The sequence below is a fragment of the Terrapene carolina genome, unplaced genomic scaffold, assembly GCF_002925995.2.
Source record: "Terrapene carolina triunguis isolate 2854851 unplaced genomic scaffold, T_m_triunguis-2.0 Scaffold35022, whole genome shotgun sequence".
Taxonomy (NCBI): Eukaryota; Metazoa; Chordata; order Testudines; family Emydidae; genus Terrapene; species Terrapene triunguis.
The window spans coordinates 5269913-5294720 of NW_020699373.1; the positions used below are offsets into that span (position 1 = coordinate 5269913).

The 24808-nt window shown below is 37.2% G+C and overlaps 1 protein-coding gene across 1 annotated transcript; it reads right to left on the reverse strand.

Annotated features, from left to right (window-relative positions):
• Positions 1–24146, reverse strand: LOC112115999 (RNA exonuclease 1 homolog; the record flags this gene model as incomplete). The annotated part of the gene is made up of 15 exons (XM_024213260.2): positions 1–456; positions 5592–5712; positions 6914–7052; positions 8025–8140; positions 8668–8778; positions 9572–9645; positions 10005–10118; positions 10825–10974; positions 11520–11582; positions 11834–11948; positions 13861–13998; positions 16258–16400; positions 19038–19245; positions 21549–21644; positions 22668–24146. Coding segments are annotated over 15 exons (3159 nt in total), but the record flags the coding sequence as incomplete, so codon positions are not given.
• Positions 24147–24808: the final 662 nt, after the last annotated feature.

Sequence of the window (24808 nt, forward strand, 5' to 3'; positions counted from 1 at the left end):
TAGAAAAACCAAGTTCTTGTTTCTTACTGTTTAGATCATCAGCAGTGCAAAGCTGTTAAGTAGTAGGTACAAAACCAACCCCTCCAACTAACCACATTTTTACACTGAACAAAAATTATACACTTAATAGCAAACATCCAACATTAAATAATTCTTGTACAAAAATCCTTACAGACTGTTTACATTGAATATTCAGTGGAGTGTACTTAGTTACAGGGGGGTTGATGCACTTTTACACTGGCACTATTAGTAATGTTTTTGTGGAAGCACCCCACTGACTGCAACACACACTAAAAGTGATTAATGTTGAAATATTATAGAAACGGAAGTCGCTTCATGTTGATTATGCTGTTCTTGAAGAAAATCACCATTTTCTGCCCTTAGTATCCTCCTTTACTTTCCAAAGCATCAGTTCCATACAAGCAGCAGCATCTTCACTAGAATCATGGCCACCAACTAGGAAGGAACAAAATAGATTCATATTTAAAAAGTAGTAAACATTTTCCCATTAGATAGTGTCCATCACAAAAAGATACAAAAGAGGAAAAGAACATAGCTTTCAGAAAAGTCAATTATTCTAGAACTGACTGATGCAAAGAGCCCGGCTTCACTACTGGCTAGTGAACTATAGGATGGAAAACCAGCAACATACCAAACAATATTTACATGAACCTAGGACATCTATGAGCGTACTGCGTATACAGGTATTGCATTTAAAACTAATTTAGTGACATGAAAAAATAGAGGATGGATGAGACGCAGTGGAAGGAAGAGAAACAGAAGAAGAAAAGAAAAAAATCCCACAAAAAAGGTGGTGTTGCAGAATAACATAACTGGCGTACAGCAGTAAAATTAATTCAGGAATGGGAAGCTGGAGGGACAATAACGGAGGGTGAGCAGATTAGTCGCATGATCTATGTCAGACACTTATTTGCCCATCATTTGTGAGATAAAGTAAAGAAACAAGAAAATATCATTGAAAGATCAATTGTCTTAAGTATGCAGCCTTGAAAAAAATTGCAAGGTAAGTTTGCTTGTTACTAACTATGTAACACTTTTCCATATGCAGTTTGTTATGGCTCCAGTGTTGTTCACACACATCCTATCAAACATTAGGACCAACCTGAATATCTTGCAGGAAACAGATGACAAAGTTGAAATTCAGTATTTAGACTGATATGACAGGAATTTGCAAAAGTACTGCCATAGCAACATATAAGGAGTACCAAACTTCAGCAGTAATAGGTATAAATACTCATTTTTATTGATATTTCACTAAGAAATGGTAGAACTACCTCATATGGAGTAGCAATTGAAGTTAGCATTCCCTGACCATCTGTCAGGTGCACTTATCCATGATTTTAGTAGAACAGGAAAATGTTTGGCAGGTACCCTACATAGGAAAAATGATCACGGCTGGCATTCATCAGTCCACATGCATCTATTATATCCTGACTGTCTCATTGCACAGGTCAATTAATTTATGTTTTTGCAAGTCTACTTTAAAATGAAAACATCCAGCTGGGAAGGCAGGATAGTAATGCACTGCTTTTATAGTAAAACTAGACATATCTGCCTCTGCCCCACACAGAATGAGAAGTTCAACACCTGGCCTTAGGAGTGAGACCACCTGATAGAACGTCCTGCTGGGAAAACTGAACTTGGACAATAGCTAGAGCCAAATCTAAAAATAGAAGTTCCTTTTAAATTTTATAGAATAATCTGGGGTGAAACGATTTTTCCCCTCCAGTTACACATTTGCAGCTCCTATTGACTTAAATAAAAGTTGTTCATGCCTGTTTTGTCATTAACATTAAAAAAAATAGAGATGCATCTCCAGTGGCTGGCAGTAAGATTTCAGAAAGTTTAGGAGGCTGTAAAATCTATTCCTTTTCCAGTCTTCCTTGAAGCATTTAAACCTGCAGAACTCATTTCCCATTTGTCCTTCAGAACCTGCAGGCAGCCATTCTTTTTCCTTGTCTTTGAGCTAATGGTGGGCATTTCCATCTGGTAGCATAAGGTGAGGTGGTTGATGGGGGATGTTGTTCAAAGCAGACAGAACTGTTTGGTGTTCTGCTTCATGAGATATGCAAGATTTATAGACAACAGAACAACTAGCCCAGAAGCTATTAAAATAAGCCACCATATAAAATAGCCGTGTTCAAAGGCTAGAAACAAGCTTTAAACAACTTTTTTTTTTTAAAATAGAATTTGGTGCCATCACATATACCATATAGAAACTACATCTATAGGGAAGAGTGATACAAGTACAAACAAAAGGTGTTAATACCATTTAAGAACATGAGCTAGTTTCTTTTTGCATAGCATCTGCTCAACTCACTGAAGTGGCAAAATTTCCATTAACTCAAAGGAAGCAGGGCCCAACAATAGAGGTATTGAATCCTGAATATTGTACTTTCCAGATTCATTGGAAGAACTATAATTTGCACAAGTTAAGATAATAAAATACAACAAAGTACCTGTTCTGTAATTACTTAATATGTTGTATTAAGTACTGTGTCATCTCCAAACAAATTCCTATATCATAATATGGAGGCCTTTCAAAGACCTTTTGTATCCTACACAAAAACATTTAAAGTTGTCTTCATCATATGGCAAGCTTCTTCCATCAGAAAGCAAACAGGAGGCTTTAACTTCATGAATTTAGTTCTGACCATTTTCTAGCTTTGTTGGTATAAAAGTCTGCATTGCTGGTTACCTGTTTAATTACATATTTATTGACTATTACTGAAATTCTCAGACATTCAGAACTACCTTTAGCCAGGATGTTGATACACTTAAAAACTTGGAGACCGAGATCTGAAAGTGAAGAACCCTTGTAAATGCATCATTTACCTAATTTATATATGAGAATGAGGTCTCAATATCTTAATTAGATGTACATTTCTTTAAAATGTATGTTCTAGGAAGGTTTGTAATGCGTTTAGGTGATAACACAACTGTTCGCTAAAAGAGTTCCCCTCTCCACCCTGCACAAAAACACCCCAACAAACACTAGAGAAAACACTTAGTTTCCATTTTTAGAAAGTTTGATTTAAATCCAATTTAACAGATTTAGTTGAAAATTCCCAGAAGGTCAAACATCACCTACAGATTGTGTCCTGCCATTTTGGGGAAGAGAGACTATTCTGCATTCTCTGAATCTCTGCTTTAAGTGAAAAACTGAATCCAAGCTTAATGTAGAGATGCTACCGTACCTCTGTAATTACAAAGCTCTAAGACAAAGCAGTAGCCAAGAAAGATTCAAACACAGAAGTTCAAAAGGTACAAGTCATCTTCTATCAGATATTTGCTTAGAGAGATCAAAAGTAGAATACTTATTTTTTAAATGACTTTACTGATTAAAACTATTAAATGGAAGACAAATATTGTTGACTACAAAGAAAGTAGTTCAGAATATGACTGAACATTTCCACATTAGCTCTGGACACCACCACTTGTTTTACAGTACCAAAAAGCATGCTAGGCACCTCATATCGGACATGTTCCCTGCCCCTGAAGTGCTTATAATCTAACACTGGGCATGACAGAGTGGACATAATAGTAGGAAGGGATTCAGGTGAAGGAGTCATGTAAAAGCAACAAGATCATGCCATTACTTTGGTTAATTATGTGCGGACGTTTTCTGTTTGATTAGCTATTATTAAAAAGCCTATTAATATTAGGTATTGATTCACATTTTGTAGGCACCACAGAAATTCTAAGTTTCAAGGAAACTATGCCTAACAACAATTTCATAATTTAAACTTGTGTAATATGTAGAATTTAGAAGCCAAGGAATGTAAGATCACAGAACAAGGGTGTCTTTGGAGAATATTTATCTTTACACAAACTAAATGTTTATTGAAAGAAAGCCTTCAACTAATCATCTAGACCACATGATCATAGACAGTTGCCAATTAGGAGCCTCGTAGACCTGGAGTTTGAGTGCAAATGCATTCAGATACAAGTTGTGTTCAAAACTTGTATAGGTTCAAAACTTTTGGCCCAATTAGTTTAGCCAAAAATGTTTCAGTGTAATTATATTTTAAAAAAGGAAAACTGTATACATAAGCCTTACATTTAGTAGCCCTAATGACATCCATTTTCATTGCCCTCAACTGTTATCAACTCCTATGGCAGATTAATAAAGATTCAGAGTCAAACAATTACTCTGGGAAAAAATGCAGGTTAAGATAAATGAGATTCTTCACAGTTTATTTTTAAGAAGGTACACTATTGGCTCCAGATGATACCAAAAATCTTGCACATAATGGTTCTACTCATTTGAAATACAGGCCAGCTGTGCAGCTTCCATGCAATGTTGCAGCTTAAAGGTTGTGCCTGCTCTTCCTTGGAATCCCCTTTTTGCCCCTTTTCCTCCCCAAACATCCTTATGTCTCATTCAATTGGACTGCCATACAGCAAATAGAAGCATTCTGAAAATGAGAACCGATTATTGATAAAGACACTATTTGAAGAACTGTGTTAACAAAGAGCTAAATACAGAAGTGGTAATCTGAAGTACTGCGGGCAGTTTCCATTTTTCCCCCTAAAACTCAAAAAAAGTGTGTGTCTGGGAACTCATTAAAATAGTGCTTTCAATCAGATGACTAATGTACAGCATGTCTCATTTTAGTCTATAGAAGTAATTGTACATATATACTGTGTATGAAGTTTTACTGATTTTTCTTTTAAGCCCAACTGAGCAATTCATTTTTATGATTTTAAAACTGAAATCCAATGAAATTTTAAGGATGGTATTTTGTATCCTAACAAAAAACAAAAAATGTCTCTAGCTAGCATGTGTGAATGTGTGTTTAAAATATGCATGTAAAATATTTATCAGCCATAACCCATTACGTTTTCCATTTTGATTCTCAGACATTTATTTTTTTGACTCCCTCAAATTGGTTTTCCCCCTTTTAGTGCTACTTGTAGACAGCATGATTTCCTTGCTCATATGTTTCTATACATTTGATACATACATCGGTTTTGTATAAAGAATTTTATTTAAAAAACTGAAGTCACAATTAGAACTTTTGTCTTTAGGAGATAAAAAATATTAAAAAATTACTGAATATTGCATTTGAAAATTGGACTAAAAGTAATCCTCCAAAATAATTGACATGTGCATAAATGAAAATGGCTGAAACATAGGTACACAAGTTGCACTTTGAAAGTTAATTCCGCTTTGAGAGATATTACTCACTTTACTCATGGGAGAGAAAATGGAGAAGAGAGTCTCAAATGTGAAGAAATGTTAAAGTGCAACCAATGTAAAATGCAATCTTACACAAGATTCTATACCTTAATTAGTGAAATTAAGAGCATCATTCCCACACACAAAAAGATAGTTGGCAAGTTAAAGGGTGACAATTTTGCCTTAAATACTTCCACATCTACACTTGCAGTATTTTATGTATATACTACAATGAACACTGCAAATACCGATGTAATTTCACCTAAGACAAAGTTAGCAAGTTTTTAAACAGCAACAACCGTACTATTAGATTGGCTGTTGCTTGGTACTTTTCCTTTTATTATGCAAATCACCAATGGCTTATATAGAAACTAAAATAAGCGCCTACCATCATCTTGAATAATTCGTCTGAGGTAATCAGCCATTAGATTTCTAAGTGCTCTTTTATGAGGCAAGCCTAGCCGATGAGGAAACACCACTGCTGTGTCCACAACAGTGTTATGAATCAGCTGTTAAAAAAAATTGCAGTGGTCTGTGTTAAGTACATCCATGATCACAAGTCCAATTACATTTTTCCTTTAATAAAATAAAATTGTTAAAAATTATCTCATGGTTAAAGCACTACCTCTGTCACCTTTAAGTCCCTTTTTATAACCCACTTCCTTCAACTGGTTTCACCCTTGATTTCTTCATACTATTCCTGTTCTGTTTTATCTGGTCTTATTAGATTGTAAATTCTTAAGGGCAGGGGCTGTCTTTATATGTTCTGAAAAGTGTTATGTATATTACTTCCACGATCTAGAAGTTTGTTAATTTGATGTACAGTCAACAACTATCAACTATTTTTAGGCCACAAGCTAATATTTTACCACTTTTTATTCTTGCCTGAAAACTATATGAAAAGCACCCTGATACGTTCATATGTTGTATGAAAAAAATTCATTATTGTAGCTTCTGAATATTAATCAATGGCAGTGACTCCCTACTAGGATTGCCAAATGCTTGGTTCTTTTTTACATTTGGCTGAAATCTTCCATTGAGCACTAGTGCCTTTCACAGGTTTAAAAATAACTAGTGTCAGTCCAATAAATTCTGACTGTTAGAAACCTGAGTACTGAATACATGCAACAAGAAGTTTTGTGTTTAACGATGCTTGCTTCAGCAGTGATTCAGTACAAATACATGCTCAATTATTTAAATGTACACCGACTGTTTTAAAGCAATTATAAGCAGTTGGTGAATTCATTAGAGTTTATGCTAAAAAGACAAATAGTGGCAGATTTCTTTCCCCCCCATTTAATATCAAGGAAAATATAATGCAAGGATGATGTAAAACTGCATAGTTAAAAGCACAAAAAAAAAAAATCAAAAGGAAAAGTGAAATTTTCATTGACGTTTGCTTGCTTGTGTTGTATCTATGTATTGATACCTTTTTCTATTCTGTATCTAAGTATATGAAAGCTATTCATTTCATCTCTGTCATAATATATATGATGAACCACAGCATGCTGACAAATTAATCTGCCAAAATCTTAACTTTTATTCCCTATTTCATTACTTTAACTGGGCACCATTATATCCTGCAATAAGTTCAGTTCTATTCTAAAGATATTCTCCTGAAGACCAGTTGCTTTGAAGTTAAAGTTAGTGACAGCACAGGTTTCAAAAAATCTTGTAGAAATTCATAGAACTAATGCTTAAATGTTTTACCTTAAGAGCAAATAAATCATTTTCTAAGCTGTGTCCAATTAAAATAGTATCTGCACTGAACAAGTTTAGCAATATTGCCTGCACATCCCGAATAGATGATGATGTGTTCTTCAAGTCCTCTTCTGTCACTCCAGAAAATCTAAGATAGATTTAAAAGAGCTTCAGTAAGTGAGAAATATAGCAAGTGAACAACAGTGGGAAGAGGTAGTCTCTGGATTCCTTTTTGTAGCATTCAAATTCCAATACTGGGTAGAGTTAAACGTAGAACACTGAACTCTGACAGTAGACCAATTTTTATTCTCCTCTCCAGCATAGGTGTCAGGATAATGAGGTTACTGGCTTTGGCCCCGCTTTCAGAAAAACTACTGTGACAGCTGGCTGCAGATTGTCCACGTAAGCCTAGAATGAAGGAGGATTTGGGGGACTGCAAGGACACAGGTCCCGCTATTGACAGATTGAGGCAAAAACCACAGACTTGGCATTTGCTGGGCTTCTTCCTCCTCCTCCTCTTTGATAGTGAATCAGAGCAGGTAAAAAGCAAAAGCCTCTAAAAAGGTTGCCTTGCCTTAAGACATTTGCTGCTACTTCAGCAAAGGCAGAAATCAAGACTTCAGAACGGAATGCATGAGGATCCTGAGGAGGTTGAAGCCAAAAAACATTTACATCCAGGATGGATACCTCTTGCCTGACTGACAGGGAGATAGGACATGTACAGAATCTGCATTAATAGCAGCCACATTTCATCAAATCTTATTCCAGTAAGTTTTTAAGTTTGTTATTTAAAGTTGAGATGCTTCAGACAGGGATCACAAACACCAACATCTCTAGATTTGTAAGTAAAGTCACATGAAAATGCAACTATTCATTTGGGGAGAAACAGGGAAAATTTACATAATGTAGAAAAGAGTTTTTCATTTAACTTAAAGAGGGTAGCCAATTGTTTTGTATCCAAAGTTACCTCCAATAGGCAGAAGAAAGTTTAAAAAAGTAAATATAGAAAATATATACTAACTTCTCTGAACTGAGTTTTTATTGAATTAAAATCAACAGTTCGTGAATTAAGGCACTAACATCTTCAAATGTTACAGTTTTTTTTAAAAGATATGCATACCTAGTATTATAGTCTATGATTTCATTATCTGGTTTAACAAGTGTATCATAGGCAACCTGTAGGTTTGAATCAACCACTGTCACTCTAGTAAGTTCCAGCCCTTGTGTTGTGTAACACTAAAAGAAAAACAAAACAAGTGTTAAATGAGAATTTAGAATGTGTCACCTCTGTGCCTTTTGCTCTTTATACAAGATATGTAACATGAAAGAACCACACAGGTACTGTGGAGTCCAAATAATTGTGTTACCTACCCTTTCCTGCAACCACATTTAAGTAGTTTTGTTTCTCTTCCAAAAAAAAAAAAAAAAAAAAAAACACACCAACAACACAGATTGCCGCAACTGTTCAGTTTCTCTATATTGATTACATCTCGATCTTCCCTTAAGGAGCAGTCTCTGGATGTGATAACAGCAGTCACGTTTTATTTTGCTAATACTAAACAGCCTCCAATTCTGTATCATTCTTCATAGATAAGATTTAGGCTGCATCCAGTTCAGCCTAAATCTTAATGAAATCCCATTCCACCACTTTTTATTCCTAGAACAAAATGATACACAGTATTTCCTATGAAGCAACATTCAAAAGTAGCTGACAAATGTTTGGTTTGAGCTGAATATTTCAAGAAGCCTAAAGTTAACCGTACCATCTCACAGTCGAGTGCAAACACACCATGATTTCCATCAGCTGGAGTTAGTTTGATAAATGTCTTCACAAAGCCTTCCAGGTTCTCCTTTCGGCCATCATGGACATGGAGCTGTGAAGTTTCCATTAGCATTAAAATGTGATTAATAAGTGTCTTATTGCTATGCCAGCATAACCCCATAGTTATAGAGGTACAGTCTATGCTGATGGAAGGGGTTTTTAATATCAGTGTATGGCCACCATCTCCCCATCCAAATGTAGCCAGATCAAGGGAAACATTTTTCCATTGACCTAGCTGCATCTACACTGGGTGGTTAGATTAGCATAGCTATTTCGTTCAGTGGCGTAGATTTTTCATACCTCTGAACAACGCAAGTCTGTCAACCTACATTTTAAGTGTAGACCAGGTGTTATTCAATTGCTGAGAGTGTAAGTTCTTTGATACAGACTAACTAGAGTTAAACAGGAGAGCCTTTTATTTAACATTCTCCACTCAACCTACTAAATCTTAATACAGAAACCCAAGTTTCTGTAAAGATAGTGCTTCATAAACTTCACATCTATGACAACTGGTGGGCCATGGGTAACTGGCTGGTCACAAGGTGCTGGCTCTCTTTTTTCCTGAAGAGAGAAATGAATGGAGGAAAAGGACACACAAAAATAAGCAAAATTAGATGCGATTCTTTTTGGAAAAACAACCCTAATTATATTAGAAATAGTTGAAACAATACAATTACTTTCCTATTTCATTTCCATGAAAATAGCCACAGGGCTATTTTGTGATCATAAGTATACAGCCCCTGCTATTGTATTGGAAAGGGAAGTGGGTCCTTGAGACACTGTTTCTTAAGATGTGATCCCCACTGTGAAAAAGTCTGAGAAGCCTGCTAGTAACATGTTCCTACCTTTGCAACCTGGCATCCAGGAGACCCAACTACTCCTTCACAACAGCTATATCGTGTTTCCAAGCCACCAGGAACTGCCATAAAAGTTAAAGGAAAATTCAAAAAGCAGTCAAACAACTGAAACAAATCAGTACTTGTTTTACTTTCCTCAAGCAAGGGACATGTTTTAATGCACCTGTACTTGACTCCATGATGGTGTGTCTAGGTCAGTAGAACCCAGGCTTCTTACACATGGACATCTGATATGTTGCTAGGTATCCACAATCCCCAGGGCACAGCAGATATTTCTAGTTTTATCTGCATCCCAATCCAAGCACACTTCAAGGTGGTAAACAAGATTGTAATATAAAACATTAGCAATTAAAAAGTTCTTTTAAATGATTTTTGATAGTGGCTTAAATCGTGAACAAGAGTGAACACGAACTATACTAACCTTTTTGTCTTAGTACTCTACCAGAATGGTAGTTGCATTCTTCTTTACGAATGTGCTTTCCTGAAGCAGTAACAGTGTATATTTCTCCACATCTACAACATACTCTTTTGGAAGCTGAAAGTAGTATGATAGTTCAATGACTAATTAAAATTCAGCCTTGAAAAAATTCTACTTGCCCTCCTTTCCTCACTCTGGACAAATGAAACAATACAAGATCTTCTTCCTTTTCAATTATCAGGGAAGTGATAGGAAACTCTCATAGTAACTACTTGCCTAGCTAAGTAAATACATTTTTATGACAAGTTTTCCAAGGCTGGTCAAGTTATATGACAAAAAACATTTTAGCACTAAAATAATATGAATTCCTGTGACATAATTCTGATATATGCTTCAGTTATAAGAATTTAAAAAAATTCTTAAGAAAGGCTTTTTTTAAAACTCACAAATTAAATTCTTGAAGTATCTTTTATTAATCCAACTACTTAAGTCAAAGACTCTCGAACCTTTTTGGTTTACTAATACTGCACTGTGGACAGAATATGCAATTCTGGGCAAGAATTTCACTCACCAATAGTTTTACTAACATTAATGGAATTATTTGAGAATAAAACCTAAAGAATTTTGTAACAGTTTGCAACAATCAGGGCCCAAGTAGTTACATAACACTATTGTACACCAATTTCAATACAATATATACCAGATACCAAAAGAAAGGTAAGTTTAAGAGAAAGAAGGTGTGTGTGTGGGGGGGGGGGCAATCAGTTTTTCCATATCAACTGTTATAGATATACATTTACAAATTCTGGTTTCATTCACTTACCATCAGATACAGCTGTTTTTGTAATGCCATTACCCAATATAGCACTGCCAGGTTTTTCAGGATTTGGTTGCGGGTAGCCATTCTCATGCAATTGTTCCTCAGTCAGAACATAGTCTTTTAGAATTCTATAGAGAACAATCCCTGAAAAATCTAATAGCATTTAAAGAGAGGTTAGAGCAGATAAGACAATGAATTTCAAAACAAACATGATTTGACATCTTAGATGCACATGTAAGGTTTTGCTTCAGTTATACTGAATCATTTTACAGTTTGTTTACCTGATCACTCTCAGAAATTATATACCTGTCATGTCTCTGACAGCAAACAAAATTAACAAAAAACAAAACCCTACATAGAGTAAGATATTAAAATGACTTCCAACAAGTTACTACTTAACACTAACAAAAGGTTGCAAAACCATAACTCTGAAAAGCATTCTTGCTTCATATAGAAATTCAATTCTTTCCTTGTCTTTAGAAATATCAGTGATTTGAAAAATAACATCCTCATTCTGTTTTAGAAGTTGGTCATATGTTGGTCATGGGTGGCATTTGGGGCTATCTAAAATGTAACAATAGGAATGGGACCAGGAAACTAGGAATGAAAATTCATTTCACGTTGAAAAAAGTTGCCCCAGTTTATATGTAAATGGGAGAAGTTACATATTTTAGGTAAGAACTATCAGATTGTTTTACCATTCTTCTCTTCCGATTTTCTAGATCCAGTTGTATTAGTCCATCTGCTACCACAAGACTGCCCTAAAAATAGAAAAACACTTTTAAAGGATTTTTAAATTCATCTTCCAAACTTCAGACTTCCTGTGGCAGTTACAGTGAAAAAGTCTTTAAGAATTAAAACATTGTATCTCATTGGTAACCTTTTAGAAGCATGTTTACACCAACATAATTTAAATAAAATCATCATTAATGACGCAAAATAGAATGATCTTTATCTGTGTCAGACATCATCACTTCTTTCTTCCCCCCAATTTCCATACATAATTTCTTACCATTTGGAGAGAGACTACCTTGATCCCTCAGCTTTTTAAGGGTGTTCACAGCTATGTTCAGATACATATTTTTACTGCCACAACGATCATAAATTGCTTTTTCTTCTACCAATGCCTACATTTAAAAGAGTAAGACCAAAATTTAAGGGCATATAGCTTATTGTACATTTTGCAGAGCTTTGTTAGTCAGAGTCTAAGAAGGTTTTGCAGTCGAAAATGTCTTCAGTTCTAAGCTGAAGTGTCCTAGACACTTAAGTGCTACATTAATCATATACTATCATATTTTAATAAGTTGTACAAATATTTGGAAGTAATATTTAGAAAAAACTCCATTTCAGGAACTAGAAAGTTAAGTCAGGCCCTTGAAAGTAAACACACCTCTGAGTGAAAATAAGAGTGATATTTTAAATAAATCCTAAATATTAATTTATAGATAGGGATTACTGGAATCTTGTCTTGCAAATAGATGAAATTGAATGATATAAAGAGCACCATTATAAAACTAAGTGAAACACAGTTAGTGTAACATTAAAGTCTGAAGATTTTCTTGCATAGAAGGAAAATAATGGTCACGGTTTCTTTTGGAGGGCGGATATTATTTCCACTCCCATTTTTTGAAGCCCTAAGCAGTAAAGTCTGATCTGTCTTATTTTATTTTATTATTTACTTTAATTTATGTTTTTATTTTATCATTGCCTGGTAGATTCTGCATGTGCCATTTCAAGGCAGTTTAGTACTATGACACTTGGGGACAGATATAAGCAATACCACAGAGCATACCAGAAGAAGTCAGTAGCTCCTATAACATTTTTAAGGCTAGGAAAAATTCCCCAAGCTTCCTCCTGTAAGCATGTAGTGGAAGAAGTTGAAGGACATGAAGCAATTTGACTGAAGAGGAAAGAAGAGCTAATGAGATAGGTCTGTAGATTGAACCTGCTGCAGCGAACCTGGCTTTCTGTTTTGGAGAACACTTGATAGCAAAAATTTGTTCCTGTCTCTCAGAGGCAACAGCTACTTCTTTCCTTGGTTTTACATGTGGCAAATTGAGGGGGATAAGTAAGAGACTAAGGGCTTGTCTTCACTACCGGGGTAAGTCGACCTAAGTTACACTACACCAGCTAAGTTGACATAGCTTAGGTCGACTTGCAGCACAGTGAAGACCCTGGGGTAAGTCGACAGGAGATGCTCTCTGGTCAACTTCCCTTAATCTTCTCAGAGAGGTGGCTTATCGGGGTCAACCGGAGAGCGCTCTGCCGTTGATTTAGCGGGTCTTCATTAGATCCGCTAAACTAAATCAACCCCTGCTGCATAGATTGCAGCAGTGTCAATCTCCCTGTAGTGAAGACCAACCCTCAGGGTAGGAAAATGAAAGAATAAAACAGTTTAAGAATAAAGGAAAGACATTAGGAGAATATGGAGCACAGAAACAAGGAATTACAGACATTTACCTGGGACCCTAGCAGAACGGCTTCACAGAACGCCCTCAAATTTGCAATAATCAAGAAATCTGGATCACACTGAAGATGTTGCCCAGGCTGCTAGTGCCCGTGAGCCCATCTCTAGAGTAAATTTGTATTTACTTGGGGTGGGGTGGACAGTATAATAGAATCTCCAGGGAAAAAAAATGACCTGGACCATTGTGGCTCTTTTTGAATGAGGATTGTTGCCAAACAGGTGACTACAAACATGAATGGCACTAAAGTATTAATTTCTCATAAAAGATGTAAATGCTGACATATTTTAAAGGGAACTGTTTTACTTCATGATAGCTTCCACGCATTTCAACAAAGTATATTTTACACTTGGACAACATGAGAGAAATGAACGGGGTAAGGAAGAAGTAAATTGCTAGTCTTTATCTGCTAATGACTAGATTATTTTCAAATGGCTTATACACATACTTGATTTTAATGGGTCTTTTCTCAACATTTTCCCACAACCATGTATAGCAAGCAACATGTGTTCATTTACTTGAAAAGTTTAAGTGTTATACATCTTTAAAGCTTTTCTTCATAACCAATACAAACCTTATCAAAAGCTTCATTTACTGTTCTACAAACTTTCAAATATTCTTCAACAAAAAAGTTGACATATCGTTGTCTTGTGTCATGTGGAACTTTGGATCCAGATTCTGGAATTATAGAAAGCCTTCTCCGACTAGAAACCTTAGAGAGAACATTCAATATTTAGTTCACATGTTATAACAAGGAGCTGAATAATATAAATAATTCAGTTTTTACTCAAACTAAAAAAAAATTATTTAGTCCAGAATGAAGTATAAAAATTTTCAGCTAAAAAAGTTTCAAAAAGTCAAGAGCAAACAAAAAGCAGGGTTAGATAGGAAGAGTTACCAGCTCCAGCTATCATCTAATAGTCAACAGTTTCTATTTTTGGTCTGTGTCTAAATATTTTTCAGTCAGAACACAGACTGAAGGCACACTGCAGGAGTTAATTAATTTGGTACGATCTACGAGCTTTGTCATTTAGAAAAAAAGAGTTTGTATTAGATGTAAGATTCCTCAAGGCTTGCCAGAATAGAATTTAAATTTTTGTTTAATAAGAAGTCGAAGATAAACCTGTCAAATCCAGAAGTCTGGTGTGATAACATGCCCTATTTTAAAATTTTGTCCAAACAGGGTCGCTATTAAGCAAGCTGTTTACTTATAATCTTAGTCCCACTTATTCTCACAGATTGGTTGGCTTTTATGTATTGATACTGAATGATCATCACCATCTAAATGATATTTACCAACATCTAGGAGTAAGTAGTTTTGGTAGAAGAGAAAGATAGATAAGGATACTCTCATCACCCTCTAATTTTGTCAGTCTCTTTCTAGAGAACATGTTAGCCACAATGCCTTCCAGACAGTAGTTTTGAGAGAGATCAAAAAAGCAAGTTTGAGAACCAGGCATAAACAATCTGGTACTTGGGAGAGACCATCATTGAAGTGTAAATGAATTTTGTCTTTAAAACCTTCAAAATGTATGTTTTAATCAATTTCAAACTGCTTCAGCAACACTGAAGAAGCAATCTAGTACGCGGTTTTAATTGAAAATTGTGTTTAATAGCCTACAAAAGATGTTATTGTGGTGGCATGCTGAGCTACTATGCTATTACTGTACTGATTTATTCACTCTGGGTTATGGTTTTTTAAATTTAAACTCAATTTGATTATTGAAGTTCTGCTTGGCATGTAGATTTAACTAGCCTACTCTGAAGCTTAGAGCTTTAAAGTACACTCCCATAGGTGAATTTTACTTTATCCCAAAAACTTTCATGCCTTCTGCCAGTAAATCAAGAAAGAGGAATCTTTGAAAGTAAGCAAGACCAACGGTACTCTACACAGAATCTGGTTGCTCAAGATGACAGCACAGAGGTGCTCTAACCCACTATAAACCTACTGCAACCAAGCACTACTACTTGGACTCACATTAAAAGAGTTTCTATAAACCTTTCAACTTCTGCTTTCTAAAGGAGGAAAAATACTTTATTGAATGAAGCCATTCCCTTCAGATCTTGTATAAGATAAAACATTTCTATGCCAACAAACCTGCTAAGTTATGTCACAATATCATATGTACAAATAATTTCAGATGCACTTGTCTTTTTTAACTCTAGCCAGTACAACTATAAGATAACTATTTTACAATAATTTTATTTGGCCTGACTAGACTAAATTAAGCCATGGAACACAGTAACACCATCATTAATTACCTTTAGGTTGATCTGAAATTCTACCATGGGGGGAGTTAGATGATAGTATTACAGTTTAACAAGTTTAGTGTGCAAGCACTGTTCGGCCTTTTAAGAAATGCTGCATTGTTAGTTGTGAGATTCTCTTTTTGGAAGAGCAGTTACCAGCAGGATATTTTGCTCTCTGCCTTAATCTCTAATTCTTAAATTACTTAAAGATAGTAAATTCTTGGGGCAGAGTTGCTCCCTGAAACCTACCACTGGTGATTTGGCTGAGATTCCTGAAAGAAAGGATTGCCTACATGCTGTCTGACCACCTCTATTAAAGGTCTGCTGTATTTAGTGTAAGTAAAACATGCAACAATAATATCCAGACACCTAATCACTGCTACCTATTCCCACAAGAAACCACCTGCAATGCCCCGATGTCTGCAACTTCTCAGCAGAAGGGTGATAGTTATGAGAAGGCAGGAGAGTGAGCTACAGTTCTGCTAGTATACAATACTGCTCAAATCTGGCCACTTGTAACCACACAGAATAACACCATATTATTAAATGGACTTGAAAGCAGTACTTACTGTATGATGTGATTATGAAATATTCAGAAAAAAGTTAACATTTAATATTTGCATATCCTGCAGTACTTAGCAAGCAAGCCTCTGTATAAAATCAATAGGAGTTTTTCCTGATAACTGCAGTATTGCCCAAACATTTACTACTATTATAGTACCTTAATAGGCATGGGAGCAATCCTTTTTATTGAAATATTAGAAGGTCTGCATGGCATTGCTGTTACAGCATTTCCTTGAAGGAATACATTCAGTTGACCACTGCTGGTTGCAACAGGTTGAACTTCAAGCAAATTTAAACATACTGAAACAACAAAAGGTAGTTATTACATATAGTTATTCATTAAGAATGAAGTTTTACTGCTCAATCTCCTTTCACCAAATGGCAGGGGCGGCAGGTTTGTATAATTTTTGGTGGTGCCCAGAACAGGTCCAAGTCCCCAACCCCCGCCTAAGGCTCTGGGAAGGAGTTTGGATGCAGGAGGGAGTGCAGGCTCTGGGAGGGAGTTTGGGTGCAGACTCTGGGCTAGGGCAGGTGTGTGGGAGGGGGTGAGGGGTGTGATGCTTACCTTGGGCAACTCCCACCCCTCTGGCAGCAGCTCCTAGGCAGGGGTCTCCGTGTGCCGCAGCCCACGGCCACTGCCCCCGCAGCTCCCATTGGCCACAGTTCTAATGGCAGAGTTGGTGCTCGGGGCAGGGGCAGCATGCAGAGACACTCCCCGCCCCTCCCCAAGGGGCCGCAGGGATGTGCCGGCCGCTTCCGAGAGTGGCACGCCGCGCAGAGCGAGGTAGGCAGGAAGTCACTTTAGTCTCGCTGCGCTGCCAGTGGTGGCCCCCCGGCCCTTTTAAATCGCCCGGGGGCAGCAGGCGGGGCCAGGAGATGCTCCAAGGGAGGCACGCTTAGGTGGCAGGCAGTGCCAGGGGAGAGACCTGGCCCCGAACACTGGTGGATCTGGGCCCCTGTGCTCTGAATATTCCTGGAGCACGGGTACCACGGGCCCATACAACTCACCGCCCCTGCCACATGGGACACACATTCTTTACAATTTTATTTTGGTAACCAAATTCAAAGTTAGCTGAACTTTAGGACAATAGCTAGAGATTCCAAAAAGCACACCAGTAACTTCACTTTGCTAATCTACTTTATGTGGAAGGCACTCATATTACAGTGATGGGCAGCAGGGTGGTAAAGTAAAATACTTATTCAGGTAAACTTATAAGAACTTGATATAAAACTTTCATTTGAATTCTCCAAGTGCTTTACTAATATAAGACCAGAACAAACCTTTGAGGCATGTAAGTAAAATCTAACTCCAAAAATGGGGAACAAACCACAAGAAAAAGTAAATAATCCACAAAGTTTAGAAATAGGCCCCAAGACCAAGGTGCAGTGTATGGATTATAGCTATTACGCTAAATCAGTGGTGGGCAACCTGCGGCCCATTAGGATAATCTGCTGGCGGGCCGCGACACAGTTTGTTGACATCAACCGTCCACAGGCACGGCCACCCACAGCTCCCAGTGGTCGCGGTTAGCCATTCCCAGCGAACGGGAGCTACAGGAAGCAGCAGCCGGTCTGCACCGCTTCCTGCAGCTCCCATTGGCCGGGAACGGCGAACCATGGCCACTGGGAGCTGTGGGTGGCCGTGCCTGTGGATGGTCGATGTCAACAAACTGTGTTGTGGCCCGCCAGCAGATTACCCTGACAGGCTGCCCACCAGTTTGCTAAATAGATCCTCTTGGCACCAATTTCTACATGGTTGAAGGGAATAGAAAGTGAAGACAATTATACAGCATGAGAAACACTCACTCATCAATTACATTCTGTTACATGTGCTCATTTGAAATGAATGAGCTGAAAAGCCAGGCTTGTACAACCAAAAAGCCTTCAGGCTACGTATAAAGTACTAAATTAATCCATGTAATAACTCCACTGATGTCAAGAATTACACTAGGGAATATTTTTGCCCAAAGGCCTTGTTAGTAAATACCTAAAATCACTAGCTGAAAAATTAAGAAAAAAATTTATATATTTTTTTTTAAACACACACACACTTTGGGCATTTGACAACACTGAACACATAGACCCACTCAAAGTAGGAAAACTTTCACATAGCAAAGAAAGAATGTTTAAAAAAACCAAACATTTTAACAGCACAACAACTGGCAGGGAGTACTCATTCTTTTAAAAATTAAATTATTAGAGTTAAAGGAGGTATAGTTTTAAAATTAGAATAGAGATATACAAATGTTACGTTATTGGTATTTTCTTTCAAACTAGAGCAGTGGTTCTCAAACTTCTTTGCATTGAGACCCCCCTTCTGACAACAAAAATCACTACATGATCTGGGAGAAAAGGGGTCTGGAGCCTGATCCTCACTGCCCCAGGCTAAAGCCCTCAGGCTCTGGCGTCAGCCCTGAGCGGCAGGGCTTAGGCTTGGGCCCCAGCAAGTCTAAGACTGGCCCTAGCGACCCCATTAAAATGGGATCCTGACCCACAGTTTGAGAACTACTGAACTAGAGGAAGGCTTTCAGGAAAGCAAATAGATAAGAAAGAAAGCGAGTGATTGCCATGCTTTAGGGCTTCTGAGAAAGCCTGTATACTTGGCAGTAACTTGAAACAATTATAGATGTTGAAAGTTGTTTCATTCCAGCCCCCCAAAACTGCCTCCAAACATTTTAGAGACAACTTCACCCAAAATCAAACACAAAACTAACTGCATTAATGTAAACTGACATTAAAATGTTGACTCAGCCAGGATACTTAGAATAATAAAATAAATTAAGGGTTCACTCAGGCATCCAAAATGTTTAAGAACGCTCACATCTGGAACAAAACAAACTGATCAAAATATTTTAAAGTAATCCAAAGACCAAAATTTATTAAAAAAACCTGGTTTATCCCACTTCGTGAAGCCTACAGTGAATTGAGATATCATACCCATTGGTCCTACGTTTTGAATCTGAGTAGTTGACAATACAGGTACAGTTTTCTTCTGTCCAGAAGTTGCAGCAACAAAAGCCTGTCCACTTTTAACAGCAGCTGTTATCTGCACTGCCTGTTGCTGTGCCTGCAGGATTCTGGTAGGACAAGATTGCTGTGGAAGAGGTGCCTTAAAAGGCACAAGTATTTCTTTGTTGGTCTGTACCTAATGGGCATGAAAATTAGAATATTCAACCAATTGCACATTTGTCAAAATACACTTCCAAATTCACAAGCTAACGAAGTCATAGGAGAATACATTTACAATGTATTTTATGAGAGAAGACTGCATCCAAACATATACTTCCACCATCTCTTCTACATTCCTTCTCAAAGAATTTTTTTCCCCCAACAAGACAAGCTATAGGGCCAGATTCTCAGCAGGCATAAGTCAACGCAACTCCACTGAAGACAATGGAGCTCAACTAATTCACACCAGCTGAAGTTCAGGCCCTGTAGTCTTTTTATATATATATTTTTTAAATCCCGCATTACTCACCCAAGCAACTGCAAAGTAACCTAGCTGATATCAAACACCAGGGTAAAGAATGGGGGGTGGGGGGAAAACAGTCTCTAAGATACTAGGACTGGAACAAAAAAGGACTTTAGAAATTCAAGTCACCATTTTATAGGCCATCTAAATACAAACTGAATAGCAGTTTTTGGAGAAGAGGCACAACATGCCTCCTATGTGAAAGTAAGCAGTAAGTCACAGTTTGCATATGTTTCCCAATGATCTTCAGATAAAGACCTGTGAAGAGCATATGACCACTCAAACGGAAAGCAAAAAACACCATGCACGATACTGGCAAAATCCTCACAAGACACCCTTAAACCAACAAGGCCTGACCCTGCAGTCATCCATATGCAAACTCACACTGAGTGAAAAATGTTAAGTTACAGGATTTTATTTGAATCTATTCAATTTAAAAAAAATTATATACACAAGTATATATTATATACAGAGAGATGGCACAGTTGGTCTGGGATACTTATAGTAGATGTCAAGCAGAATATCAGATTAAATGTGAAAAAGAGTATGTTTCATCCCTAGAAGATAAGGATAATTAACCTTTTACACATAAATGTAGTCTGATTCAAGGTTATCAGTGGAGTTAGGTGTATAGTATAGTACATAGTATTGAAGACTATAAATCAGTAAGAGACTAGATGTTGACCCTCTGCCACACACACCAATTTGTACTTTATGTTTTACATTTCATACTAAGAACCAAGCTCAGAACTTTGTTTCTCCTGTGACTGATATCATTAACATCTGAAGGCAGTTCCCCATAATGGGTATGACAACAGTAGCAGGATAAATCCTCCAGTCTTGTAATGCAGGCCTCAACTGAAGAGTTCTAGCATATCTTAGTTCTAGAAACAGGAACATTCCAAATAATACAATGTGAATATATGTCTTAATATTTTGTAATTAAAAGAAGAACAACTGTTGAAAAGAAATGTACGGCACTGCTTGCTCATCCTGTGTATATAAAACGCAACTTCTTTTTAAAAAAGATCATGCACTGTGCATCAGGACACTTTCAGCTAAAGGAGGTTCATTCATAAGTCAAAGAGCTCAATGAAGTATAATTAAGTGTTGCGTTTTCAACTGTCGCCTCAGGACATGCTTAATAAGCAAGTGAGTAGTCCCAATGACCTTCAGTGGAACTATACTCACTGTTTATTATTAAGCAATTGTTTGAATGCAATTCAACAGAGAGAAGAAGTGTCCATATACAACATAATACACCTCTACCCCAATATAACATGGGTTCGCATACAATGCGGTAAAGCTCTGACACGCTGCTCTAAGCAGCCTGTTAAGGGTGCTGGGCCGGGGCTGAGGGGTTGGATAAGGGGCAGAGGGTCTCGGGGGTGGTCAGGGGCTCCCTCCACCCAGGGTCTAGGAGGCAGGAGCTGTGGGGAGGCAATTTTGGGGGCCCTGCAAATAGTTTTGCTGCTGTTTCCAAGTTGATGCTGTAATTGGAACTTATGAACACAGCATTTAGGTATATTTGTACTGCAACAGTTTGGTAGAATCGTTCGTGTCTGCCAGCTCAAAATGGGCCACCCCTTTCCTAAATTAGAACAAGTTGTGAGCAAAATTACAACTGGAGTCAATGGCACCCTACATAGAAAAAATTGAAGAAAATATTAAGACCGTCATTGTGGTGGTAGGTTCACTGTTTGAGAGCTCAGTGAAGCAAAAATATACATCTCAATTTGCAGGCCTACAGTTCAGTCACTAGTAGTCTTGGAGTTTGCTAAAGTTAATTGTAATTTATAGAGGTTAAAGAAAGGATTTACAAGTAAACAGTTTTCACTACAACTTTTAGCTTAACATACCTCATTTAAAATGAGCCTCAAAAGGAATTAACTAAGTTGAAGATTAGTAAAAAAATACTAATTATTTGTTTATATAATATAGGCATATTTCTCAAAAATTCCCAGAAGAAAACTCACATCAAATTTTGCAGTGTGCGCAATTCTTTTCTTCTGCCCAGGAACCATATTTGTCTTGGTATCCAATGTATCTACTTCAGCATGAGCTCCAAGAGCCTATTAAAATTAAGAATAAAAGACAATACAGGTTTTTTCTTTAATTAGCTACAGAATGTACAAACTGCTAAGAAGTTCCAGAGCTTTGACTAAATGTCATAATTCACTAGTTAGGCTTCCAACTGTTCCAACTAATAGAAGAAATCCAAACATTTCCAATCTAAAGTTACACCAACTAAAGTATATACCTTCACCAAGATTAAGCTACAAGGACTTCATCTTTATGTTCACATGAAAAAAGATGGTATATTTTCATTATTAGAAATAATTTTAATAGCATAAGTAGATTTTTCAAAATTCAGAGTCTCCTACAAGTCAGTCTGTTTAGTAAAAGTACCAAATTTGAGAAACATCAAATAAAGAGGTTATGTAGTTAACCCAAAACTTACTAAGGGCTGGTCAACACTGGAGGGGGGGGGGGAAATCGATCTAAGATACGCAACTCTAAGTCGAAGTATCTTAGATCGAATTACCTGGGGTCCACAAGGCGCGGGATCGACGGCCGCGGCTCCCCCGTTGACTGCGCTACCGCCGCTCGCTCTGGTGGGGTTCCGGAGTCGACAGTGAGCGCGTTCGGGGATCGATATATCGCATCTTAACGACACGCGATATATCGATCCCAATACGGCGGGTAGTGAAGACGTACCCTTGGACTAACACATTTTAGACTTCCCATACACTGCATCTGGCCACTTCAAAAGATAAAACACTATTGCCAAAAATGTTTTAAAGAGTGTCCACTAATTTTGGATGCCCAACTCAAACATTTAGTGTATGATCTTCAAATTTGCTGAGCGTGGAAAGCTCCCAATTACTTGAATTGGGATTGACTGTGCAACAGTTCTGAGTATTTGGCCCTGTGTCCCAATCTGAGCATGCAATATTAGTGGACATTTTCCAAAATGTGGATCTATATGATTAGAGAAAACACTAGTAAAAAGTATTACAGAATGTATGGAACACTTCTCTCTCTGCATCCCCATGAAGGAGGGAAGTGCAGATGTACAACAAAATGTACTGCACCTGCTTAGCAATTTCTTGCTTCTGTGCTTCACTTTCAACAAACTCATTGAAAATTCTTCGGCATTCCTCTATAGGGTCATCTGATTCAGAGAGTTCAGTATCCTCTTCACTATACTCCATCTCTTCTTCTGAAGAAGAATCTAATATAATTATTTCACTTTCTTGGATGGTAGTGTTCATAGTATTACTATTACTTTCTCCACTACGGTTTTTAGACAAGAGATCTACATCATGACAAATTTTCTCACCCAAATTCAAGGGAGTGCTGGGATGAATGGGTGCATTTCCCAACACTTCATTTTCTCCATTTTCGTGTATGATCTGAGTTTTCCCTATATTTATAGGTAATTTTTTACAAGTCCCTTGTGCAGTTAGCAGAGTTTTGTCTTTTGAGCTGGCTTCAAAATACAGGCTAGTTTGGGCCTCTCTCTTGCAAGTCGGTGTGTTTTTATATTTATTAGTACTCAATTCTTCAACAGATGTTTTCACTGATATTTCACTCTTCGGATCTTCTTTCTTCAAAGTTTCTTTCTGTGTCTGTGCCTTAATATGAGAAATTGAAGATATATTATTTTCCTTAGAGACAGTAAACGATTTTCTTTGTTCACAAAGGTTATTTAAAGACTTCAAAGCATTAATTTTCACATCAGGCAAATATGCACTTTGAGTTTTTGGTGGAGTTTTCAGTGATTTTTCAGGGTTGCTTACATCTGCGTTGTCATCCTTTTGCAGAGTTACAGTAACTTCTGCTCGTTTTTCCTCAATACACTTAAGAGGATCTTCTGCTATGTTACTATTCTGCAGATTTTCTGCACATGTTACAGCAACTTGTTTGTTTTCTTCCCTATTCCAGTTTTTAAAGCTCCTACTTATTCTTGGCTTCTTAGTGACAGTCAATGGTGGAGCATCAATAACCAGAATATCATCATCATCAGATTCTTGGAGCTTTATTTCAAGCTTGATAGGTGAATAGCTTCTTGATCTCTTCTTTGGGGATCCATGCCGATTTCCACATGGAGACATTTTTGGAGACTCCATGTGAAAATCAGCAAGAGGCATTTTCACCCGCTTAAATTGCTGTATCTCATTTTCCTGCTCTTTCATTATGGAAGAGCTGAGTAGGCCTGCAGAATAATTTAGCAGTGGATCATATTCAAGGTCAGTTGCTGGACAACTATGGTCAATGACATATTTACTGGATACCAAATGACAGCCTTTGCTAGAGTACTTCGAGACTGGAGCTACAAGACATTTGTCTTTTGTAAGAGAGCTACACAGACCATCATCATCTGGGGAAGTTTTATTTCCTTTAACATCATTTGTTTTAGATGTCAAAGAGTTTTTAGGTATTTCATCTTGCAAATTATACTGCGAGAGTTTCTTCTGCCCTTCTTCAACTTCAGTCTTGACTGACTCAATTGCTTTTTTGATTCTTTCCAATTCTTGTATACTTTTACCTAGCTCTGTTGATGGAAGAAAATCATGTCATTCACTGATCTCTCTCTTAAATACTACAAGTATTAAGTTACGATTTCACAGAGTTCAGCTGAAAAATATCTTCTAGGTAATAAATATTACAGTCTGTGGCAAAGCTCTACAAACATACAGGTTTATGGTCCAGACAACAATTTTGTTATTCAGTCACTTAAATGAGGTTTTTAAGCTGTTATATTCATAACCTTTATAAGTTTCAAGATAAGCATATTATCATCTATAAGCTCAGTATCAGCTCTAAGATGGCTTGAAACTCCAATCACTATTGTACTTGAACATAATTTGGTATACCAAAAAGAATTTGGTATATCAATCTTTTTAAACTATTACAGATACTTTTTTTTTTTTTTTTACTGCATTTCAGTGGAGCACAAATTACACTGAAACCTCAGTGCTCAGCTCTAAGGAGAGCTGCTTAAAGTGGTGCTGCTGCTGTGTATTCAGAGAAGGGGAGTGCTCTACTGCAATTGAGTAAGCAGAAGATACGGAGGGAATGATTTCATCCTTCATTCTCTTCCCTGTCTCTCGTTGGGTGCTAGTGACAACTGGATTCTGCTAATTTTTCTTTCTCAGCCCTACGATGAAGTGCTGCTTAGTCTGAGCCCCCTTTGTAACACCCATGAGACTTGGACTCCCATGGGTTGAAA